Raw genomic sequence first — 24,856 nt, 5'->3', positions numbered from 1 at the left:
AGAGGGGCCAGGATTCCCCACAGGCTGAAGGCCCAGGTGCTGAGGATCAGGGTACCCCGAACAGAAGAAGGGCAGCTAGCAGAGGACACTGGGTGGCTGGGAGAAGGGGGACCGGGACCCCGGGTTCCAGGGGTGGTATGGGGAGGTCACCTGAGGCTGGGCCCCTCCCCGCCCCACCCCCCCACAAAGTCACGTCACTCTGAGCTCTCCCTGTTGCTGTCCCTCAAGGACCTCTGAAGTGACCTTTTGAGAGGGACGGTCAGATTACAGGCCAGCTTTGGCTGAAGGCCACCAGCCTGGAGCAGGGGTCCCTGGGAACTGCAGTCCTGTGGCCCACAGGGGTAGAACTGAAGCACCCCCTACACAGACACACACACACATTGGCCAGTGGCATTAGGTCTCCCCATGACGCAGCTGCCAGGTGACTGAGTGAAGGCCTTCTCCCATTCATTTCTCCCACCTGGGGCCTCACACTGGACAGGCCTAAAGAGTGGGTCAGAAACGTATGGACCCCAAGCGGGGGAAACTGCGGGGGTGTGGGGATGGTGGTGTGCTGAATTGGGCGATTGGGATTGACATGTATACACTGATGTGTATAAAGTTGATGACTAATAAGAACCTTCTGTATAAAAAAAAAAGTGGGCCAGGTTCCCAAATGTGACTTCACCCGTAAAATGGGAGCTCCTGCACCCCGGGAATGTTACACCATTCCTCCCCAGGGCCTGGCAGCTACAGATCCTTCCTTCTGCGGCTTTGGCTGCCCCCAGTTCACTGCTGGTGTCCTGGCCCCAGCACTGATTTGCTGTGGGAACTTAGGCTGGTTGCTTTACTTTTCTGAGCCTTGAATTCCTTCAAGAAATGTATACTCTCAACTGAGAATATAACTCCCTGCTTCTTCCAGCCACTGCCTCCTAGTCTTGTGGAGGCTGACCTCAGATCCTGCTTTGTTCTTTGAGCAGAAGGAGCCCAGGGCCTGGAGCTATTTCAAAGGATGCCTGGGCTTCCTGGGGCCGGGCGGTGGGCCGGTGGAAGGGGAGAACTGGGTGCTCTGGTCTGAGGGCCAAGAAAGCAGGTCAGAGGCCGGGACAGCAGCAGGATGCTATCGAGTCTGGTTCAAGGAAGGCCAAGCTGTTTCTGAGGACTGTGCCTCTGGGGAGGTTCACCCCACCCTCCACCAAGCACCTGGTCTCTGCGCTTGGCCAGCATGGCCCGCGGTTCCTTGTGGAGGGCCGGGTAGAGCTCAGAAGCTCCTTGGTACAGTTGTCGACAAGGTAGCGCCAGTTCCCCTGTTGTCACCTCATGCCCCAACTGTGGCTGCGTGCTCTGGCCACACAAACCTTTGCACTGACCCCTAATTTTCCTGCCACTATGGACCTGCTCCTACCAGAGCATTCCTAGCTTCTTATCCTGCTCCCCATGTCAACTCAATCCACGCCCCCTCCCTGCTCATCAACTTAGTGCTCACCCCGCCCCTGCACTCAAGGCACTTGCTGAACTGGGACACATCCTGTTTCTCTGGGGAAACAGATGTACTTTGAACTGGTTTCTCCAACTACCTTTCTTGTGGGCTCTTTCGGTCTTTGTTGCGTCATTGGCATCCACTCAAACTTTCCAGTCTTTTCCAAAGGTGACGCCACCTCAGGAGACCCTCTTTTATTTTGCTTCCCCCAGCCCAGCAGGATGGAAGCTTGAAGGCTGAAACTGACCTGTTTCCCCAAGTCCTTCTCCCCTTTCACCCCCATTAGTGTTGCATGCATAGATTTTAAAGAACCCTGAGAGCACCTTCCCAACCTGAAATAACTCAAGTTGTTTACATCCGACTAGGTTTCTAATCAGAAATCCTGCCTCCTTCCCGGGACCCATCTTGGGTTCCTCCAGAGCCCTTGGCTGGGTCTCAGTAACACAGCCCTGACGGTGACCTTTCCCAACCGACATTCCTTTCACCAACCTAGCTTTGAGGGGGTGGGGAGACACTGCTGCTGCAGCAGAACAGAAACAGGGTCAAGTAGAGGGCTCTTCTCTACCCTAGGTGTCCAAGGCAGGTGGGAGAGCACTTCTCCCTCCCGTTCCACCACAAAGGCAGGTGCTTGCTGTGGTTCCGAGGGCCAAGGCTTCCTGCTGTCTCTCTTCCATTTCAGGGCCTTGAGCTGCTTGGAGAAAGGCCACTGATGCCTCCTTCAGCCACTTGTTACCCCCCCAAAACCTTAACGAAAGCTGACAGCAGGGAACAGAAAGGGAGTGAGCCCAGGAATGGAGCTGGCCCCAGGGGAGAGAAACGGAGATAGCTGGGCTGTGGTTAAGTCATTTATTGATTTTATTTCTAAAACCCACATAGCGCTACTTTGCCTCTTCCAGAGCTTCAAAGAGCTAATTAACTGCCCCATGAGCCCACCAGGGAAACCAAGCTTGTGGGGGGAAGCAATGAGATGAAGCCGAAGTCAAAGAGAGTTGCCAGGCCCCAGGCCCTGCCCCCATTCTGTCAGCTAAGAACAAAGAGAAAAGGTCTCCCTGCTACCTTTCAGTCAACTGAAGTTTAGGGCTTGCTTAGGAAGACCCAGGGAACAGGTCTGGGTTCTGAGGCTTCATTAACCCCTGCTGGGCCTACAGCAAACACAGGCACCCGGGATGGGGCCCAGACACGCAAGGCTCTGCTCCAGATAAAACAGCAGCGGCCAGCCCCAGCCTGAAGCTGGAAAGCAGCCCAGGCCAGCGTTGTGCCGTCCCCGCTGGCCAGGAGCCGTGGGCAACAGAAGCTTGCTGTCCCTCAGCCTCCTGGAAGGAAGGAAAGCTAGTGGGAAAGGGCAGGCCCCAGCGCAGCTCTCCCCAAGGGAACTGTAGCAAAGCAGCAGCAGCTGAACAAGACCCTCACTGCCCCATGTTATGTCCTGAGATGTACTTTTCTGGTGCCACCATGGGCCCTATCCACCACCCCAGACACCAAAGACCAAAACAGCCTGAGACCCTCTGTGAAGTGCTTACAAAGCACAAGGTGAGTCCCCTTCTCCTGCCCCACCTCTCCCCGAAGCCTGCAGTGTGGCAGGCTGCGAGTCACCAGCAGAGAGAGAAAAAGCCACTTGACGGTTTTAACTTTAGCAGCTCTGAGCCTGACAGGCAGGATTAGTTGGCTTGACCTTTAGTGCCGATGCCTCCCTAGGCCCAGGACCTCACAGTCAGGTGGCAGCTTCCAAGTACAAATCACAACTGGAGCTCATCGCATGGGGAGGTCCAAGCCCCAGGGAAAGGCCTTCGAAAAGAGAGACCAGGGAGGGGGTCACCAGGTTCTCAGCCATTAACTACTAAGGCAGAGGGAGGAGGTGGGGCCGCCCACACACCAGTTTCCCTCAGCGAAACTACACAGGGAGGTAGATGGGGGCTTCCTTAATGAAGGTCCCAGAGGCTCTCCAGGAAGAAAAGGACAAGTACGGCCAGGAGCTGAACGCAGGTAAGGTAACTGGTGCTGGTGCTGATGGTGGCAGAGGGGATTTAAAAGAAAAGGAAATAAACAGACCCAGAAAACCACACTGCTCTTTTATTCAATGGAACATCCCCCTTTAACGCAGTGTTGAATCATACACCAAAAAAAAAAAAAAAAAAAAAAAAAAAGCCCAGAGAAATTTCTGCAGATAAACCAGTGAAGAGAACGCGCATTATACATTATCATCAACATAATCACACCATTAAGAGGAAGGAGGAAAAAAAAGAAGCAGAATGGAAAACAAAGGGCTCAAACCCCTAGACACTGCAAAACACTGACATTTGGGACTAAAATAAATTTGAAAAGGAAACCTTCTAGGAAAGAGAGGAACAAATGGAATCTGAGGCAGCTCAGGTGCTCAGGGGCGTGGAAAGGGCGCTCCTGGCTGGCAGACAAGCCCACGGCAGCATAGGTGGCCCCGACTGCTGGCAGGGATGCCAGGACGGAAATGGACCCTGGACCTGCGGGTCAACCCGCTAGTCTACAAAGGTGACAGAGACAAAACCCCACGCTTAAAATTAGGGGAAAAAAAAATCTCAGGGCGACTATGGCACCTTGAAAATCTTAGAACCAAAGGAACCCCCCACTAGCCTGACACTGGTGGCCAAAAGCCTTTGCCTAAGAACCATTTGTTCCTCTCTCCTTAGAAAGAGAAGAACGAGGAATGAAAAAGGGAAAGGAATCTAATTGCAGCAGAAGACCGGGGAGAGCATCTCCTTGGACGGAGTCTGAAGAAAGGAAAAGATAAGGAAATAACAAAGGAAAAAGAAAAAATTAATAAAAAATTTCACAATATGGAGCCAGCGTGTTCCGATTCCGTCCATAAAAATAACTCAGGCTGCTTTGCCGAACCATCCTGTCCACCAGGGGCGCTGCTGAGGCTGTCTGCCTGGAAGGGTCACCAATGGGCGCGGAAAGTCCTCACTCTCATGGCTCGGGCCATCGCCGCCGCGGGGAGGGATCCTGGCGGCCCGGTTTGGGGAGAGGCAAAGGGATTTGGGTGAGGAGAGAAAGAAGACAAAGAAGACACTCGATGCTACGGGGCGCCAGGAGAGCCCAAGCTGGCGCCCCTACTACCACCTGCCCGTTCCTAAGCGAGGCCTCAGTCGCTTGGCCCAGCCCGGTGCGTGCACACACACACATGCGTGCACACAATCACATGCGTGCGTCCCAATGTCTGGCTCCATATGGTGAGGTTCGGCGTGTGTTTAAACGAGACCAATTCTCTCTATATATAATATATATTTTCTTAAAAAACCGAGTCTAGTTCTGTGGTGGAGGCGGTGGGGGAGCTGGAGGCATCCCGAAGGGTGGCATGCCCGCCACCCCCATGCCCATCATGGTGACAAAGTTAGAAGGGTCCATGGGAGGCGGAGGAGGAGGGGGCGGGGCATACATCATGCCGGCGGAACCAGGCGGCGGAGGCGGCGGAGGGGGAGGGGCCCCGGGCGGCAGAGGCGGCTGGACCCCTGGGGGCAGGGGCACCATAGTGGGGTTGCCTTGCATCTGAGGGGCTCCTGGAGAAGCTGCGGCAGCCGCCTGCTGCTGTTGCCATGGCGGGATGGACCCTGTGCCAGCGCTCGTGGTGGTAGTCGTCGTATCTGGGGTGGTAAAGAAGCCCAAGGTCACACGCGCGGGGGCACACCGCGGCTCTCTGCGGCTGCTGCCTTGGGATGGGGGGGCGAGGGACGCCTGCTCCTGGCTTGGCATGCGGTACGGTGGTGGGGGGCGGGCGGGCAGGGCTGTCCTGGCGATGGGGGTGGAGGGGTGGGCAGGACTACCCTGGGGTCAGCCTCAAGGTCTCTAGGCTTAACAGAGTAAGCCCTTTGTCACCAATGCCCCTGGAAGGGCTGAGGGGAAGGTACCAGACACAAGAACCGGCTCTGACATCCCTCCGCCCATCCGCCGCCACCACCGAACGGCACATTCAACCTCAAGGCCACAGCTACTCTCCCCGCTGCCCCCGATCCCATCCCCGCAGTCTCTCAGGCCCCAATCACATCCCTCTGCAGAGCAGGCATGCACCACCCCAACCCGGGCCTAACGCGTAGGCTTGGGCCAGCCAGCAGCTCACCCAGCAGAGCCTGGACTTCTGGCACCCTACCTATGATGGCGGCTCCCCTCCAGGCCCCCCCAAACCTCTCCCCAGACACAACCACACCAAACGTCAGCTCTCCTCCCCGAGGCCCCCGGGGGCCACAAGGCCCTTCTGTTTACCCTGCAGCAGAGACCAGAGTCTCACCCCAAGGTGTCTGCCTGCCTGTCTGCCAGGGTCTCTCATTCCTCTCAGCCCCCTCCCCCGCAATCCCACCCACCCCCACAAGCCCAAAATATTCCACTCACTTTGCTGCCATGGCAAAGGGGTACTGGAAGCCATACTGCTGCTGGGCGGAGGGGGCGGTGGAGGCTGCTGCTGCTGCTGCTGCCATGGGGGAAGAGGACCAGAGGGAGGGGGTGGAGGCTGCCCACTGGGAGGCGGCGGCGGCGGCGGCATCATGCCCATAGGTGGTGGCGGCATCATACCTGCAGCCAGGTGGAGACAAGGGTGAGGCCTCAGTGGAAGAGAGGGATTTGCAACAGAGCCCCCACTCACTCCCAGGCCTGGGAGGCGACACCCCAAAGTGAGCAAACGGCCAGGTTCCATTACCTTTTCCTTGATGCAGGCGATAGACCCCAGAGCCCACAGGCGTACTTCCCAGGTACTGATCTTGATGGAAGGAAAGAGCAGGAACTTAGCAGGACATTGGAACTGGCCAGGGAGGATGCCGCCCCACCAGCAGCTTAGCCGCACAGCTTGCAATCACTAGCCGCACAAGAGCAGTTCTGGGACTCCGCCTCTAAGCAGCAGGCTTGTGCCTACCCCACACAGAAGTCCCTCCCTGAACCAGGACGGAACCTTCTTCCTGGCCTGGAGCCCAAGCCTTGGCAAGAGACTCAGTACCAATACCCGACGGCTCTGAGACCTGCTTCCAGTGTGCAGTGACGATACAAACCCTTGCTTATCCCAAAGCCCCAAGGTTTCTGGTCTGACACTTACTTACCCATTGGAGGAGGGCCATGGTGCCCAGGTGGGTGGGGGCCCTGGTTCATCGGTGGTGGCGGCGGCTGCATCCAAGGAGGAGGGGGTCCATTCGGGTTGTGCTGCATGGGATGTCCACCGTGCCCGCCCGTCAGGCTGGGTAACGGGTGTGGGAAGCTGTGCGGGCCACCTCCGGGCCCACCAGGGCCACCTCCGTGCATGCCATGGTAGGGCCGACTCTCTGACGGGCCAGAATTCATCCAGGGTGGGCGGCTCTGGGCAGTGGACATGAGAGACTACGTGAGAGCATTCCCCGCCAGCGTCCCTGCCTGCTCCCCCTGGTGGCAACACTGTTCTTTCGGCTATGCCACAGGACCAGGACACAAGGACAGGATCTTCCCCAAACTGAGAGGTCCCCAAACATTCCTGACGTCCCGAAAGAACAATGTTGCCGCCCATGTCCACCTGTTCTACCCAAAGCACCTGGCCACGTTCCCCCAGTCTCTTCAGAAGACAAGGGGGGCCAGGCTGTAAGAACCAGCCCTTGAAGCTCACCGGTGGAGGTGGATTGCTGGCGGGAGCAGCGGGCCGAGGTGCACTGGCCAGGGGTGTGGTGGCAGGCCCAGAGGTGGAGCCCACAGATGCGGGCACAGGTGCCTCCCCCAGTTCGGCCATGAGGGACAAGTATTCTTTATCCATCCGCGCTTTATCCTGAGCTGACTGGGGGTCACCAGGCCTGAAGGTGGGGTGGGGGACACAAAAACAGAAAAGGAAAAAACCCTCCTTAAGATAGAAACCTTTACTCTGAGAAATTTACACAGAGAAAGTTCTGAGGAATTCAGTCACCCTTTCTAACCCCTTCCTCAAAATAGTCTCATCAGCTTTTCAGTTCCATGCCCAGCTCTGCCACTGGGATTACATGTACCTCTGCCACAGCAGAGACCCTTAGGGCAAGCACAGAGGAGAGAGGAAGCACCAGACCAGAGCCAACCACGCCAGCCAGGAAAGCACAGGTTTTTCTACAATAGCAAGTTTCATCAATTTCTACATTCCAGGTCTGAGGGAAGGAACATCTATGCCAAGACCGGAGCAACTGCCAGAACTTCCTTAACAAAGCTTTTTATATTTGCCACCCAAAGTAGAAAAACATTGCTATCAAATGCTGGTTCGCAACTGGTCGGAACTGCACAGGATTGCTGTCTTCTTATACCCACCTTAAGCAACAAATGGCAGTTAACATTAAGCCACTGTGAAAACACCTATACCCAGAAGGAAAGTTTTCCAGTTTCCCTGGGCTCAAGATAAGCAATAAAATAGGGATGTTTTGCATCAGCTGTTTCTAATCATTCTGGGTTTTCGATCACACCATTACAGACCACATTCACAGAAAGAAAGCTTCTCTTGAGTCTGCAGGTTAACAGGAACTGTCTTGTATACCACGGGCTACCAGGAAACCCTCACCTTTGGAATTTGCAATCGGAAGCAATGTGGCCAGCCCCTCCACACTTGGTACACACTGTGGTATTGGTAATGCTGCGGGTCTCCGAGCTCTGCCAGGGTCTTAAGATCCTGTTGACAGAAAAAAGTCACCTGAAGGGCTATGGCCAATCACCCTTCTTCCATAGGTTCTTCAGGTCTCTGTGCACTCCCCTCTAAACTAATCACATACACACCTGTTATCATCTTCCCGAAGGGTCCCATTCAAACGAGCCAACTCTCGAAGCTGCATCTTCCGTAGATCGTTCTGGTCCTCAGGAGTCTCGATACCCTGCTTCAGAATGTTTCTTATCTGGTGGAGATGCAACGGGCACAGTTATGTAAGTCCTGGGACACCACCTAGAATTCTGGCTAGAGGCTTCCTTTCTGGCTCCCTCACCTGTTCTACTGCTTTCTTCACATTCTCCATGGTATTGGCAGTAACCAGGGCATGAAGCGGCTCATCTTCTCCTGGCAGCATCTGGCCATCTTTGCGCCCGACTTTCCCTTCTTTCACAGAGCCTTTCCCCCGGATCATAATCTTGGCATTACACTCCTTCTCTATGTTCTTCAAGGTGTTCCCTCTGTCAAAGGCAGAAAAGACCATTGTCATACCTGACACACAAATTCACACGCCAGAGTGGCTCGCTGGGCACTGGAAGGAAACCATGAGTGCAGAGAATGGGATTTTCCCACCAAGAGCTCCATGATCTCTAAGTTAAGGTCACAGACACAGCAATCCTCAAGATCTGACTTCCCTGCGGTGAAATGGGGAAGTTAAAAGAGATTTTCTCACAAAAAGGCATGCACTCAGCCAAAGTGAACATCCTACCAAAAACAGGAAGATAAGCCACCAGTGGCACCCAAACAGGCACAAGACAGACACATCTCCCAGGTCCTTAGGAATTCTATATTCCACAGGATAGTAGTTACTCACCTGGGCCCAATCAGCAGCCCCACAAAGTTGATTTCTGGATACTCATCTTGTGGAATCATTACTTTATCGCTCACACGTGTTGCTGGAGGTCTAAGAAAGAAAAGACTCATAGACTCTGCACGCTTCCAAGATGACACAAATCGACAGCTCTTGTAGAACTAACCCGACACCACTTGTTAATTACAGGTGACTGGGGGTAAGGAATAAGAGATTAGTACCAAAATTGCTCTACCAGACCACACCTAATCCGCAGGTGTCCTTGTCCCAGATCACCTGGCCCCCACTTACTTGTAATCTGCAGGTGGCTTGAAATCAGGGTTGAGGGCAACCATTTCCGTGATGAGGTTATGCCGCTCCTCTTCAAGCTTTTTGCGGGTGCGGAACTCGCGAGTGTTAAGCCGCTTCCCCTCGCTATTGTAGATGGGCTCAGGGGAAGGGGACCTGTGGGAAACAGACCACCATCACTGTTCTGCCTTCACTTTTCTCTCATTCCCACACGGGCTAAAATAAGTCTTCCCCAGCCCCTCTGCCTCTCAGACCCTAACTCAACACTCTTCGGAGGAACCGACCATAACGTGTGCTATTCACGATCGTGTGGAATGAGGAGGTGGAAGCTGGCTTAGCATTAGGGGGACTGGGGTGTGTGTGAGAAAGAAAAAAGTAGTTTTGCTTCTAAAAGTAAGAGGGAAAAAAAGTCTGTCCTTCTGGGGGAAAATCTCTAGATTGTAAATGGCAAGGACAGTATCATCCTCTGGAGTCTTCTTGCCAGATATGAATTTGCTTTCATTTGAAAAAAAAATAACATTACAACTTTATGAACCACGGAAACCCCAAGTTTAGGTAAAACATTAACTCTTGCAGAGCTCATGTCCTATCAGGAAGAGAGTCTACACCCCTACCACATAGTAAGTCTGAGCTCTTTAACCCAATGCAACTGGGACTCAAGGCTACTGCAGCTACTTGGCCCCCACAATGGAGAGAGATGGTTCAAGGCTTCGTCTCTGCTTTTCCTTCAATGGCCTGGCTGGCTGTGTCCAAGGCCCAGGAGGTCAACCTGTTTTCTGGCTGTTCGAGGTTGGGGAGTCTGGGTAGAGAAAACGGTTAAATTGCTAAAGCAGCTTCTGTGAGAGGCTGCAAATGCAGATTTGGTCAAGTACTTGTCTAGGGTCTGAACCTGCAAACAGCAAGGGGAAAACCTATGATTCTCCACCAGAGTTTACAAGTCCAGAAAGCAGATTTTCTCTCTCTCTTTTTTTAAGGAGTAAAATGCTGTTGCTACAAGTAAAAAATAGTAATGATAAAATGGTCAGTTTACCACAGCTGGATTTTGCGGTAATTAAAAAAAAAAAAGAAAAGTTACACTCCTAGAATTCTGAGTTAAGATTACAAAAAGGACCATAGCTTGATATTCTGAATGAAAATTTAGTAGCAGCTGCAAGAAGGGAAGAGACCATGTGGATCAGGTTATTTTAAAAACATCCTGAAAGTAGTCAAAGACTCCTATACCCTTGATTTAGTTGAGAGAACCTTGCCTAGTTGGAGAGCAAGGACTGAACTCGGCTGCTCCCACTGTCTTCAGCCTAAAGGGAACCATGTCATACCACGTTACACACACGATGGAATAAAAGGTCAGGTTTGTTCATGGCTAATGACGGCTAAATGACACCTCCGTTTCTAGCATTTGTATAAACTGTTAGCACAATCCAATAATAGTGAACAAAAACAAACATACCCCAGCTTATTAGACTATCATCTTACACATTTAAGTCTATAAGAGATTTTAAAGCATTTTTAACTGTGCAACTTGAGCAAAATCAAAATGGCATAAAGTGGCTTCATACTGAGAATACACCTTCTTAAGAAATAATCTTAGTAAGAAACTCATATCATTTCCCTCCAACCTGGGTTCTTTCAAAGCAAAACCATAAGGCATTAATTAAGGCCTCTTTCAAACTGAATACAAGGGAGAAAAAAAAACTCTGCTCTGTTTTTATTTCTAACATGTTTGACGTTTCTAATTCCCACCTCATTCATAGCTGCCTAGATTAAGCATTTCTGGCTAATCACCAGTTTTACCAGCACCAAATTGGTCATTTAAAAGCCCCGCAACAGTGAACCTCTTTCCAAATTGTGGAAGTGAAAGGCAAAAGCCAATATTCTAGAGGTCAGATTGGCCCAACTTCTTCGCTTTGAATAGGCATTGTATTATAGAACATCTAGTTTCTAATCCAAATTCTCCAGGAAGCAAAGGTTTGTTAAAAATTCAACTTTTTGAGGAATTGCCTGGTAACCTGTAGACATGTTATTAAAGGGAAAAAGGCCAAAAAGGCACTAACAGTTGTGGTCTACAACCTATAATTCAAATCTTAAAAAAAAAAAGTCAAAATATAAAACATAATACAACCCTCCAACCAAAATCTACTGGTGAAAAAATAATAAATTTAATTAAATAAAATTAAAAGCGTCAATATGGAGAAATAAGTTAATTTGTTTCCTGACAAAGGGCAGCAGAAAGATGCTTAAGTGAGTGGCTTCTAAAACCATTACATCATCTTCCTGATTTAACAAGTTATTAAAATGGGTAACAAAACCCAAAACACTACTGTTTTAAAGCAAAGTGTTTTGAACTATGCTGCATGCACTAAGAGAAACTTCACCGAGAGGGAGGCATACTGCCCTTCTATTAAATGGACCAGATTTTAGCTGCTCAAATATTAACCTGCCAATAAAATTCCTGTTTAAAAAGTTCATTTCCCTCAGACTTTTTACTTTTCAGAGGTGAGAGAAATCATAAACTGAAATGACAAGACCACAGCTGTTTGAAGACCACACTCCCTTAAAAAAAAAAAGTAATTTAGGGTTGGTTGCTTGCCTTCCCAAAACAGGTGAGAATATTCTGGCCCCTCCCAACACCCCCAGGCAATGGCCAAGGCTGAAAATTAACTGGCAGTGAAGGAAGTTGGTTAGAATCTTGTCTACTTTAAAACCATGTCAAAACCATGAGCAAGAGACTGCAGCAATGAGCTAACCAGAATGAATTTCTGGCCTTCTCAGATTCAGTGATGTTCAAAAATATTCTTATTCCCTACATTGTGTAGTACCTGTGAGGAAAACTTTACACGTGGGCTGTCAGCCAAAGCAGGTACTGAAACAGCTGGTTAACGGGCCACCTCACTGTCCCTACCGGTGGGTAAATCAGGTTAAAAATCTACAGGCTTACCAAATGAAAACCGGTTGTCCGTTTTCCTGTAACTTTCGATTCTGCTAGTAATTAAATTTCATTCCAATTTTCTAACTGATGACTGACCATATATACTGCTAATTTACACTCTAGTTCCCAGAATGGTCACAGTACCAGTCTTCTTACTAGGATTTTATTGAACTGACACAACATGTTGCCACCAGTAAAACGTATTGAGAAAAAGGTAAAAGCGTTACTGTCAGCTGGTTAAAACTGTTTCCCAACCTGTCCTCAGGGTTAGGGGGGATGCCCAGGTCTCCTGTGCGCAGTTTACGAGTCAGGTCTTCTATCTGCAGTTGCACTGGAAGAAACCAGGTTAGGAAAGAAAAAAAAAGGATGGAAAAAAGACAATGTTACCAAAAAACATCTCAAATCTCAACAACAAGCATGAAGAACTCGGAGACTTTGAAAGGGACGACTGATCAGTGAACACATTGAGGCAAAAACCCCAACCACCTATTGGCAGGAGTCCATTTACATCTATAAGTATCTTTCACTTCAAAATGGTTATCACTTAAGGAAGCAAACAATTTGTTGGAAGAGGGGTTAGCAGTATAGACTGTTCGCTAAGGCTAACATCAAAGCAATTATTAGGAGGTGTCTCACCTCTCCGTCCCCACCAAGGCTTGCTATACAATTGGTACCCAGAACTAAACCACGTTATCACCAGTATCCTGTTCCCACCAAATTACATTCTTGAGTGCAAGACTCTTAGAGTTTATTTTTCCTTCATTAAATATTAAACATAACCCAAAATGAGACTCAATTAACATGGGACAAGGAAAAACACCAGTTAAGCAAAGATCATTTTCATTGATACCAGGCTTAAAATTCCTTAAATAAGACATTTAATAACCAATTCAACAATCTCATATAAGTTTGTACATAACTCTTTGTGTAAAACCAGATCCAAAGGATCTTCCAATACCTGTTGTTTCTTATTCAAATTTTATGACAATCCATATACCTTAATAAACCAGTAACCGTTAAGATGCAAGAAGTCTGTTTTTAGACTTGCTCCTTATGCAGGGAGTAAAAGTAGGGGTGCAGAGGATGAAAAGTGTGGGTCAAGGACAGTATGTGTGGCCCTCAGACCTTGACAAATGAGGCTGTATGTGAAAAAGAGAGATGAGGGTTTCACAAAAGTTCAGTGATTCCAGGGAAATATTACCCGGATGATTTCTCAAGATAATGGCACTGCATAGCCAAACCACTTTCTTCGGCATGCTGAAGACCACCTGTTTCTTACCTTTGTAGCATCTGAGTGTTGTAAACAGATACTTCTAAATAAGGGCAAGTTTTACTGGGTTGGGTTAAAGTTGAGTTTGCTCCAAGAATTAATGCATGTCTAACCCCAGACACCCTTCTAATTTTAAATACATCCTACAGGGATATATCACACAGCCACTCAAACTCTGAAGAAATGAAAATCCACATTAATATCAAGAGAAGATATTGGGGGCATTCTGTACAAGGCAGTATGTACCATGAAAGACAGAAATGCAATAAGACACACATGGGCCCCTAAGCTCTTTTATGCCAGAAATGTTCTGACTTGGCAGTCAAGTATTAGCTCAACAGCTCAAGGTGAAAGTCACCTTCATGGAGATAGGCAGTCATCTTAACTGGACTGTAGGGGTGTGGGATCTGATCTGAGGAAATTGTTGGCACTTAAATCAAAAGGCTGCTATCTTCCTTGGAGCAGAGACCTACAGTAACCTAGGCTCTCATTCTCTCTACTTTGATTATAGCTATAAACAGCCCTTAGGGCCCAGAGCATTAACTCCCTCCAAGGGAAGAGAGCGGGAGATGTAAAGAATGAGTTTGTTTTTCCCATTTTCTACATCTGCTTGTGTCCTTGGGATATCACTCCACTAGGAACATTTTCATAAGGTTATCAAGACCCAGACCAGTCAAATATGAGACATAAAGGGATGGGTGGGAGTAGGTTGAACAGTGGGGAGAGAATTATTAGTATTGTAAAAAAGAGACAGACAATTCCAACACCTCAAAATTCTCAGCAATCTAGAAACACAAGAGATTAAGATCCTCAAGAACAACGGCCTTGAAGTTTTTTTTATTCGTGAAGGCCACAACCTCACGGGTCTAGGAGGCGTCTGCCCTAATTTACTCCAAAGGGGATGTTTACTTGGTTAGTAAGAAATGTTTATCAAGTGAACTTTTTTGAGACACCTGCACAAGTACATAAATAAAGGTAAAACTTGCATTAATAACCTTGTATTTAAAAAAAAGGTAATTTTGAGGTTAATTTCATTTCTACTGTGGACATTCTTACTTCTCAAAATTTCTCAACAGTTAAGATATTTTATCCTAACCACCTCATTATTCCATATCCAAGCAGTATCCCTTTCCCTGCAGAGTTCTTTAGTAGTAAACCCAAGAGCCCTCATTTCAAGACAGCTCTCCACAAAAGACCAAACCAGAAAAGATGCTAAAGGAAAGGTTAAATTCAACAAAATGGTAAAAAAGGGGTGCACTGTAAACACACTTTCAGAACCACTTTTTGATTAAACTGAGCTTTTTTTTTCCCTTTTAGGAAGTACCTATAAAAAATAAAAGACCACATTTTAGGGAAGGGAGGAATGTGAAATTATGGTGAAAGCCCATGCTGTGAAAAAGGTACTTGGTTTACAATACCTGCAGTGTTCTCCAGTGGGGCCGTGTCCAGAGAGGCATAAAACACTCACCTCATCAACTGGCAATGAACAGCAGCTGAAAAGGGTGGGGTGGGGTGCTGGACTGGGGACTATTCTCACTCCTAAGTGGGCCCCTCTACCCTCCTGGCACTCATGGAGAACACTGCTGTTACCAACAGACCAAAACAAGGAGCTACAAATGCAGGACTCACAGAGCAAAAACTGATAGATTATACCAAAGTCGCAAGTACACCTGACCATACCTCCTCTCAAAAAAGAGAAAACTTTAAAGTCCCAAACTTTCAACAGATAAAATGTTGCTCAGAATAGTAACAATCCGAAAATGCATTTGGGTGCAGAACGTGTATTTACCTATATAAGCTCTTTCTTGTTCCCGAGTAAGTCCAGGGGGGATAACTGTAGGCATTCCTGGAATCACCGTCTTCTGTTCCATTGTGTCTTGGTTCCAGCGGCTCCTCTTCCGCTTCTTACTGGGAAAGTCTAAAAGAAATAAAGTTCATCAGATGCAAATATAAACTAGCAGAGAAAGTGCCAACAGAAGTTTAGGATGCTTATGATTATTACACACAACCTCAGCAGACTGTGAAACTGAGAGCTTGACCTAAAATGGAAATGGCAAAGAATGGAAGACAAACCTGAGAAGTCAAGAGACATGGCCACTAGAAGGGGACCTGGACCTGGGTCTGAAAAGTTAACATTTCACATTTATAATTTTTGCCCACAGAAATTCTGTGAAGTACGTAAACAAGGTAACAAATCTCAATGCATAAAGTTTCAAGTAGTAAAATAAAATATTGAGAAGATAATATACTACGTGGTTGTCCATAAACACCTTAACAGCCCCAGAGAAAATAAGAGTAGACTAAACACTCAGACAAGCCTGTAAAGCAGTATTGGGACCTGCTGGCTCCTCCCACCTCCCCATCAGCCACCTGTCTAAGGGGGCCAAAACACAACTAAACCTATAGTTACTAACTGAAAAAACTGGATTCTTCCACAAGATCACTTTTTTCTCAGAAATTTCTCAGAAATCAGCATTCAATTTTCCCGGCCAGTTGGACATTTAGTGTCTAAAAGATGCATCAAAAGTTCAACAAGGAACAAGCTATACAAAAACAGCCAAATCCTCCTTCTCCAGTACACAGGCAGAAACTCCCTAGCATTCAGTACACAAAAGTGTTCTTCTCAGGGGCCAGACCTAGGGGGAACGCCTCAAGAGGAGAAGGCATGTCACATTTCTTAGGTAGACAAGGGGAGATTAAAAAACGTACAGAATTTCCTCCCCCAAAAACAGCCACAAAAAAATCAGACCCAACCATCCTCTGAAGACTTTCAACCTCTTTCGTTCTCTGTAGTGAAAACCCTGCCTTACTGTAGCAGTCGAAGAGCTACTCTGGGTACTTTTCTCCCTTTAGGACTCTTCTACAACCAGGAAAAGGACGCTCCACGTCATCAACTGACCCTTTCACACCCTCCAGACTTGCACACCCAACACCCCATTCACTCACTCGACCCCCTCCACACCTCTCCCCTACACCAGGATGGAGAGCAACAGAGAGTCCCCCCCACCTAGGCTTTCAGGCTGGCCGCAAAGCCCGGCCGCCACACTGCGCCTGCGCGCAACAAACTTCCTCCCGCCAGGCCCCCACCCCTAACGCGCGTGCGCACTCGAGGCCCGAGAACTCGGCCGCGCGCCCCGTGGCGCCTCCGCCCGGGTCTCCCCGTGCGCGCGCGCCCCAGCCGCGTGCAGCCGCCGTCGCCGCCGCCGCGCGCCCCTCAGCCGGCCGGGCCCATCCGCGCAGCGCCTGTCGCGCTCTCTCGGCCCGACTCACCTCCTCCGCCACCGGCCGGGCCCGGCTGCTGGTCCTGACGCGGCGGCTGGGGTGGCGGCTGCGGTGGCGACACGCGCTGGTAGAGCGGCGGCGGAGGGGGCGGCTGCGGCGACGGGTACGAGGAGCCCGGGGAGGGCGGCGGCGGCTGCTGGGGAGGCGGGGGGGGCGGCGGCGGGGGCGGCGGGGGCGGCGGCGGCAGCGCCGCGAAGGGGAAGGCCGCGGTCAGGGCCCCCACCGAGCCCACGGGCGGGGGCGGCGGCGGCCCGGACACCAGCAGCCCCGTCCCAGGCCCGGGGGCAGGCGGTGGCCCCGGCTCGAAGCCCCCTTTGGGGCCAGGGAGGCCCAGCTTACCCAGCGGCGTGGCGTTCGCTCCGGTCGCCATGGCGCCCCCCAGGGACCGGCACCGGCGGCTCCTCTTCGGCGGCGGTTTCTCCTTCGCGAATCTTCTGGGGGGAGGGGACCTGACTGTGCTGCCGCGGAGCGCGCAGAGCCCGTCCTCTCACGCGGCGGGCGGCGGCGGCGGCGCGAGACGCACAAAGAGGGAGGAGAGAGGGCGCCGCGGGGGCGGGTCGGGGGCGACGGGGCCGGAGCCTGGATTGGGCCGGGCCGAGGCAAGGGGTCGAAATCGGCGGCCTCCGATTGGCGGAGCCTTAGCCCTTCTCGATGCGCGCTGGGATTGGCCGGACCGTTAGGCCAGGCGAGGAAATGGCGGCTGAGCCTGGAGAGCTGGGAGGTGTCGCAGCGCGCACTTCATTTGTTACTGCGCGAACTGAGCTCGGAGTCCAGAAGGGAGGGGATAGGGTGGGGCAAACTCTGTGACGTTTGGGGCCAAGAGCTCTCCCATTGGCTGGAGTTGATGGAGTCAATCAAACTCGGTTGCGTCGTAGTGTCATGGGATTGGCTGTCGCTGGTTCGATTCTTTAGTCTACTCCCTTCCCCCGGGGAGTAGTTTCGCTGGGTTTAAGCGCGAGGTCGCAGCGCAGAAGTCCGGGCGAAGGAGATTTAGGGTCGCGGGGAACGGAGCAGCAGTGCGCATGCGTAGTTGGCGCAAAACCCGCCCCCAGCACCTGGCTTCAGCTTCGGTCCTCGGGTCCGACGCGGAAGCTCTTGGTGACGTCAGTCCTCGATTCCGTTGGTAACCCGGAACCGAGGGACGGGGGAGGGGCTGGCGCGGGCGCGTAAACCAGATTCGTTGACAACTCAGGTAAAAGGGGACTTCCTGCTTTTGAAAAAAATTAAAGTGGAAAAAACAAAAGCTATGAAATAGTCTTGTTGACGGATTAAGAATGATATCTGAGCCGATGGAGGTACATATATCTTACGTGGAAAGCAATATGAAGTTGTCAATTCCAAAATTAGTTTACATATATAGTGCATTTTGATTAGAATCCCAACGAGGTTGGGGCTGATTAAATCATCTTTAAGTCATATAAAATAACTGAAAATAGTGGGGAAACTTGTAAACGAGATTGAGGCTTAGCTTGCCTTTCCAGATAATACACAGTATAAAAGACAGTAATGAAACAATGTGTTATTGTTGTAGAAAAAACAGATTAGTGCAACAGAATAGAGTCTGGAAATTGATTCCCTACAATACCTGCCAAAAAGGTGGTATTTCAATTCAGTAAGGAAAAGATTTAGCTAGTAAATGGTATAGAGTCCTAAATCTAAACAATAAAACAGACACGATAGGGCTTCCCTGGTGGCGCAGTGGTTGAGAGTCCGCCTGCCGATGCAGCGGACGTGGGTTCGTGCCCCGGTTCGGGAAGATCCCACATGCCGCGGAGCAGATAGGCCCGTGAGCTATGGCAGCTGAGCCTGCGTGTCCGGAGCCTGTGCTCCGCAGCGGGAGAGGCCACAACAGTGAGAGGCCCGCGTACCGAAAAAAAAAAAACAAAACAAAACAGGATACAACTTAGGAGATTATCAGGGTCATCTAGGGGTAGAGACTTTATGAAGACAGGAAACTCAAAATATAAAGAAAAAATATACTTGATTACCAAAGAAACCTATGATAGACGCCAACGGACAATAATACATTAGGAAAATATACTTGCCATACATATGATAAAGAGCTAATATCTATAATATGCAAAGAAGTCTTGAACACTAATTAGAAAAAAGACAAAAACAAGAGAAAATGAGCAAACACTGAATAGGCAAGTCTCAGAAGAGCAAATCCAAACAGCCAAAAAAACATGAAAGGTACTCACAGCCCAAGCAGGGGAGTGCAAACTAAGGTGATAATAAGAAATCTTTAAATAACAATCAAATAGAAAAAAAAAAAGGTGCTAACACCTACTATGAATTCTTTTTTGGAAAGCATTCTGTTACCTGTTAAAATTGTACCCCTTGCAGGAAAAATTTAAAAAATCTTTCAATGTAGCAGTCCAAGTCCTGGGAATCTGCCCCAAAGCAAGGCATGTGATTATATAATGTAATGAGTTCAAAGTCTTCTACTGCATTTACTGCAGCCTTGTTTATAATGGCAAAAACCTGGAAACGAAGTAAATTACCATCAATATGTGAATGGCTGAATAAACTAGATCACCCATAACTGGGATTAGTAGGCAGCCTTGGAAAGCAGTTAATCCACCAGGTTGGTGAACATACTGATGTAACAGGAGGGTGATGCATCCTGACTCCACGGGTCAGGGTGAAGCTTCTGGGCTCAGGACTCTTCCAGACCTTGCCACCCAACGCATGTCTTCATCTAGCTGTTCATTTAAAAGTAGCCTTTAAAATAAATTGGTAATCATAAATATTGCACTTTCCTGAGTTCTGTGTGTCATTCTAGCAAATCATTGAACCTGAAGGGGGCTGTGGGAACCCCCGAATTTGTAGCCAAGTTGGACAGAGATGTGGGTAGCCTGGTGACCCGGGACTTGTGATTGAACTCCTTAACTTGTGGGGTCTTCCCCAACTCAGGTAATTCATGTCAGAAGTGAATTGCAGGGGACTTCCCTGGTGGTCCAGTGGTTAAGAATCCGCCTTCCACTGCAGGGGACCTGGGTTCGATCCCTGGTCAGGGAACTAAGATCTCCACGTGCAGCAGGACAACTAAGCCCACGCACTGCAACTACTGAGCCCCCAGCCAAAACTAAGACCTGACGCAGCCAAAAATAAATAAAAAAATTTTTTTTAAAGAATTGAATTGTAGGACGGTTGGTATCAGAGAATTGGTGTCAGAACATAAAGAGCAAGAAGTTTCAGGATTTCCCTGGTGGTCCAGTGGTTAAGACTCTGCCCTTCCACTGCTGGGGACAATGGTTTGATCCCTGGTTGGGGAAGTAAGATCCTGCATGCCGCAGAGTGCAGCCAAAAAAAAAAAAAAAAGGTTTTGACCCCTACTTACTAATCCCTGGCATTTTCTATCTTTTAACTCTAATCTGATAGTTGAGAAACCCCAGGCCCCTGGCAAGATCAGGAGGTAGCATCATGCAGCTAGCTGAGCCTAGAGGGAGCAAATCCATGGCTGTTCACCACAACCAACCCCCCTCCACCCTGCATCCAGCCTTTGGAGAGCCCTGTACATGATTCCATTGCCCGAATTAGGAATAATAATATCTACGATGGAGTGAGCACACATGATGCACCAAGTACTTTTCATAACTTTTTTCCTCTGGAAAACCATGTTTATTTACAACTCCCAGTTAAAAGTAATTTGAACAAGGTGGGGGGATGGGTATTGGAATTTGTGAGTTAGCTACAGATTAGAAATAATAGCAAAGTAGTTATGTACAAATCACATATCTGGTAAAGGACTTTTAACCAGGGTCCCAAAACTCAACAATAATAAACAACTCCTGGGCTTCCCTGGTGGCACAGTGGTTAAGAATCCGCCTGCCAATGCAGGGGACACAGGTTCAAGCCCTGGTCTGGGAAGATCCCACATGCCGCAGAGCAACTAAGCCTGTGTAGCAACAGCTACTGAACCTGTGCGCTAGAGCCCCCGAGCCACAACTACTGAGCCCGGGTGCCATACCTACTGAAACCCGCACACCTGGAGCCTGTGCTCTGCAACAAGAGAAGCCACCGCAATGAAAAGCCCACACACGCTGCAACTAGAGAAAGCCCGCACGCAGCAACGAAGACCCAACACAGCCAAAAATAAATAAATAAAATAATTTTTTAAAAAAGAAAAGAAACAACTTGTGTGGTGATGGAAGTGTCAACTAGTTGTAATCATTTCACAGTATATATGTGAATCAAATCATCACACTGTATACCTTAAACTTACATGTTTTATGTCAATTATATCTCAATAAAGCTGAAAAAAAACCTATTTTTTAAAAGCAAAAGATGTTTTTCTAAATTTATTTTTGGCTACATTGGATCTTTGTTGTTGCGCGGCTTTCTGTAGTTGCGTCGGGGCGGGGGGGGGGCTGCGGTCCGCAGGCTTCTCAATGCAGTAACTTCTCTTGTTGCGGAGCATGGGCTCTAGGCACACGGGCTTCAATAGTTGTGACACGTGGGCTCAGTAGTTGTGGCTCGCGGGCTCTAGAGCACAGGCTCAGTAGTTGTGGCACACGGGCTTAGTTGCTCCGCAGCATGTGGGATCTTCCCGGACCAGGGCTTGAACCTGTGTCCCCTGTGTTGGCAGGGGGATTTTAACCACTGTGCCACCAGGGAAGTCCCAAAGCAAAAGATTTGAATCCACACTTTACCAAAGAACTCACTTTATTGTGCTTTGCTTTACTGCACTTCGCAGATTGTGTTTACAGATTGAAGGTTTGTGGCAACAGCGTCAAGCCCGTCTGTTGGTGCCATTTTCCCAACAACATTCGCTCCCTTTGTGTGTATCTGTCACATTTTGGCAGTTCTCACAATATTTCAAACGCTCAACCAGGAAAAAGATACAACTCGCTGAAGGATCAGATGATGGTTAGCAATTTTATTTAACAATAAGGTATTTTTTAATTAAGGTGTGTATATTTATTAAAGACATAATGCTATCACACACTTAATAGACTATGGTATAGTGTAAACATAACTTTCATATGCACTGGAAAACCAAAAAATTCACGGGATTCCCTTTATTGTGGTGGCCTGGAACAGAACCTGCAGTATGTCTGAGGTGTACCTGTAGATGGTAAATAAGCACAGGAAAAGATGCTCAACATCATTAGTCATGAAGGAAATACAAATTAAAACCACTATGAGATACCACTACATATGTGTTTGAGTGGCTAAAATTAAACAAGACTGACAATACCAAGTGTTAGCAAGGACTTGGAGGAGCTAGAACTCAACTACCCTCCTGGTGGGAATGCAAAATGGTACAACCACTTTGGAACACAGCTTGGTAGTTTCTTAAAAAGTGAGAGCTTCCCTGGTGGTGCAGTGGTTGAGAGTCCGCCTGCCGATGCAGGGGAAACGGGTTCGTGCCCTGGTCCGGGAAGATCCCACATGCCGCGGAGCAGCTGGGCCCGTGAGCCATGGCTGCTGAGCCTGTATCTCCGGAGCCTGTACTCTGCAACGGGAGAGGCCCGTGTACCGCAAAAAAAAATAATAAATATATAAAAAAATTTTTAAAAAGTGAAATAAGGTTTAAAATAATAATTTTTTTAAATTAGAATTAAACAAAAGAGAAAAAAATGAAACAACACCTACCATATGACCCAGCCCTTCCACTAGAAAGCATTTACTCAAGAGGAATGAAAGTATATATCCACACAAAGACACGTACATGAATGTTCATAGCAACTTTATTTGTAATAAATAGTCCAAAACAGGAAACAGCCAAACGTGTATCAACAGGCAACTAGCTAAACAAACGGTGGTACATCCATATGATGGAATACTACTTGGCAATAAAAGGAATGACCATTAATACATGCAACAACATGGATGAATCTCAAAATAATGATGCTTAGTGAAAGATGCCAAATAAGGAGTACGTACAATATGATTCTATTTATATAAATTCTGAAAAATTCAAATTCATCTATAGTGACAGAAAACGGATCAGTGGTTACTTCGGGATGGGGAGGCAAGGAGGAACAGGAGGCCCTGATTACAAAGAGGAAGAAGCTTTGCAGGTGATGGAAATGTTTCTCTCGATTGTAATAATGGTTTCACTGGTGTGTATGTGTGAAAGTCATCAAATAGTACATTTTTAATAGATGCAGTTCATTGTGTGCCAGTTATACCTCAGTAAAGCTGTTTTAAAAGAAGCAACAGAAGAAGGCAGCTAGAGGGACCTGCCCATAGCTTGTCACTGGAACATTTTCATTATCTCCACTTGATTTTATCATCTGGGAAAGGATTATGTTGCCTGTTTGATTTTGTTTTTTAAGCCATTACAGAGTTTTTTTAAGTGGTTACTTTAAAATATCTAAACTTACGTTTTCTTACTTTTTTTTTTTGGCTGTGCAGCGTGGCATGGGGGATCTTAGTTCCCAGATCAGGGAGCGAACCAGTGCCCCCTGCAGTGGAAGCACAGAGTCCTATCCACTGAGCCACCAGGGAATTCCCTCACATAGTATTTGATACATACAAAAGGGTGTGTGGAACCTTATGTGCATTAGGAACTGAGCTATAAATCGAATACTCATGAACCCACCACACAGCCTGAGAAGCAAGATATTACCAACACCTTTGCAAATTCCTGAGATCCTTCCTTACCCCATTCCCACTCCCCTCACAGGGGCCATCATGTGAATTTTGTGCTGTTTCTTCCCCTGATCTCCTAAGTGTTTTATCACACGTGCTTAAATCACCAAACAATAGATGGTTTAGTTTTGCTTATTTTTGCTATCATACTGTGTGTCATTTTATGCAATTTGCTGTTTTCACTCAGCATTACATCTCTATGATTCATCTGTGTCATTGCATTATGTGTACTACAATACTTCCAATCCTCCCTATACCCTGCAGATAGACTTAGGACATGGTCTACCTGGGGAAAACACAGCTCAGCAAACTCATCCAGTCCAGGGCCCCAACTCTAGGGCCTCCTCTTCACAATATCACGCTCATTCCTTCACTCAGAAAGCATGATTGAGGGCCTTCTGTGCACCAGGCAGTGACCAGGCACTGGACATACCACTGTGAGCACGGCCGATGCCCTGCTGTCTTGAAGCACACATTCTGGTTGTCACCTCTCACCTTGACCCTCACTTGACTCGGCTATGGGCCAGCTACCCGAACATCCTGGGGTGCCCTAGCCTCTTCCGCTGACCCACGGGATGGCTTACAGAGGCTGATCTGACCCATCCCAGAGGCTTCTGCCCAGGGAGGGCAGTGTGACAGTAGTTGTCACAAGGACAAAGACAGCCAGCTCTGACCCAGCAAGGCCACTTCCGGGAATTAATCCTACGGGACACTTGAATACCTACACAGTGGCAATGGCATAAGAGTATTTATTGCTGCATCATTTGTAATAGCAAACTAGTAGAAACAACTGAAATTTCCATTAATAGGGATCTAACTACAGTTAATTCACATTAGTTATGGGAAACCCATACAGTGGAATACCAGCTACAAAAGAACAAAGTGGGAGGCACTGATCATGGAAAGCTCTTAAGGACAGATTTTTTTTTTTTTTTGGCCACTCACTCAGCTTGCGGGATCTTAGTATCCCGAGTAGGGATCGAACCCGGGCCCTCGGCAGTGAAAGCACGGAGTCCTAACCCCTGGACCGCCGGGGAATTCCCTCCAGGACAGCTCTTAAAGGGCAAGATTAGAACAGTGTGTGGAATATATTACCGTGTATGTAAGAAACAGGGAAGACTAAAGCATACCATTACTTCTTAAACATGCATAAGTACTTCCAGAAGGTTTATAAGTAACTGGGACCTGAATAGGAGACTTCTCATTGTATTTACTTTGTATTTTTTTAAAAATTGTGTACCTATGGCCAAGGGCTACCTATTAAAAAACATAGATAAAATAACAATTTTGGTCTTTCAGTGCATATTCCCTGGCCTCTTGGCCTTTCTTTGGCTGGTGGCCAGACTCTGCTGGCAGCAAATATTTTATCAGGGGCCCCTGCTTTTCCCAGGCACCCCTGCTTTGGCACATTACATTCTGACACCCCCCAACCCTCCTTTAGAGTGTTGGGGCAACCTGCCACAAGGTGGCACTGTCTGCTGCCTGCTGCTCTGTGGGCTGAAAGTCCTCTCCAGGTACCTGGGGTCAAGGGTCAGGGGTCTCTGTCCATGGAGCACCCTGGTCAGTGCCTGGGGCCACAGGGG

General features: G+C 48.5%; 1 protein-coding gene across 12 annotated transcripts; it reads right to left on the bottom strand.

The window, feature by feature from the left end:
• Nucleotides 1-2,291: 2,291 nt before the first annotated feature.
• Nucleotides 2,292-17,433, bottom strand: SF1 (splicing factor 1). 12 transcript variants are annotated; one of them, XM_067748486.1, is made up of 14 exons: nucleotides 16,659-17,433; nucleotides 15,178-15,306; nucleotides 12,374-12,449; nucleotides 9,196-9,348; nucleotides 8,908-8,997; nucleotides 8,371-8,554; nucleotides 8,168-8,283; nucleotides 7,956-8,063; nucleotides 7,050-7,230; nucleotides 6,517-6,790; nucleotides 6,123-6,182; nucleotides 5,819-5,998; nucleotides 4,872-5,076; nucleotides 2,292-4,438 (listed from the first exon to the last, which is right to left on the bottom strand). In XM_067748486.1, exons 1-14 carry the CDS (start codon nucleotides 17,038-17,040, stop codon nucleotides 4,309-4,311), a joined length of 2,268 nt encoding a protein of 755 aa, XP_067604587.1. In that variant the 5' UTR covers nucleotides 17,041-17,433; the 3' UTR covers nucleotides 2,292-4,308. The 12 variants fall into 12 exon arrangements, with proteins under 12 accessions (XP_067604587.1, XP_067604588.1, XP_067604577.1 ...); XM_067748487.1 differs by having other exon boundaries at nucleotides 17,010-17,430; XM_067748480.1 differs by lacking the exon at nucleotides 2,292-4,438 and having other exon boundaries at nucleotides 4,698-5,076; nucleotides 16,659-16,803; nucleotides 17,010-17,430.
• Between the last annotated feature and the right edge of the window lie 7,423 nt (nucleotides 17,434-24,856).

The sequence above is a fragment of the Pseudorca crassidens genome, chromosome 9 (assembly GCF_039906515.1).
Source record: "Pseudorca crassidens isolate mPseCra1 chromosome 9, mPseCra1.hap1, whole genome shotgun sequence".
Taxonomy (NCBI): domain Eukaryota; kingdom Metazoa; phylum Chordata; class Mammalia; order Artiodactyla; family Delphinidae; genus Pseudorca; species Pseudorca crassidens.
The sequence above is the reverse complement of the archived record's forward strand: the minus strand, read 5'-3'. Positions and strand labels throughout refer to the sequence as shown.

Bases quoted from the DNA above. Each gene is read 5' to 3' on its own strand.
- SF1 (XM_067748475.1), bottom strand. From the start codon at position 17,040: ATGGCGACCGGAGCGAACGCCACGCCGCTGGGTAAGCTGGGCCTCCCT. The intron at 15,307-16,658 runs GTGAGTCGGGCC...TATTTCTTTTAG, and splicing joins CCCGGCCGGTGGCGGAGGAG to ACTTTCCCAGTAAGAAGCGG. The intron at 8,064-8,167 runs GTGTGTATGTGA...TTCTGTCAACAG, and splicing joins CTTCGGGAAGATGATAACAG to GATCTTAAGACCCTGGCAGA.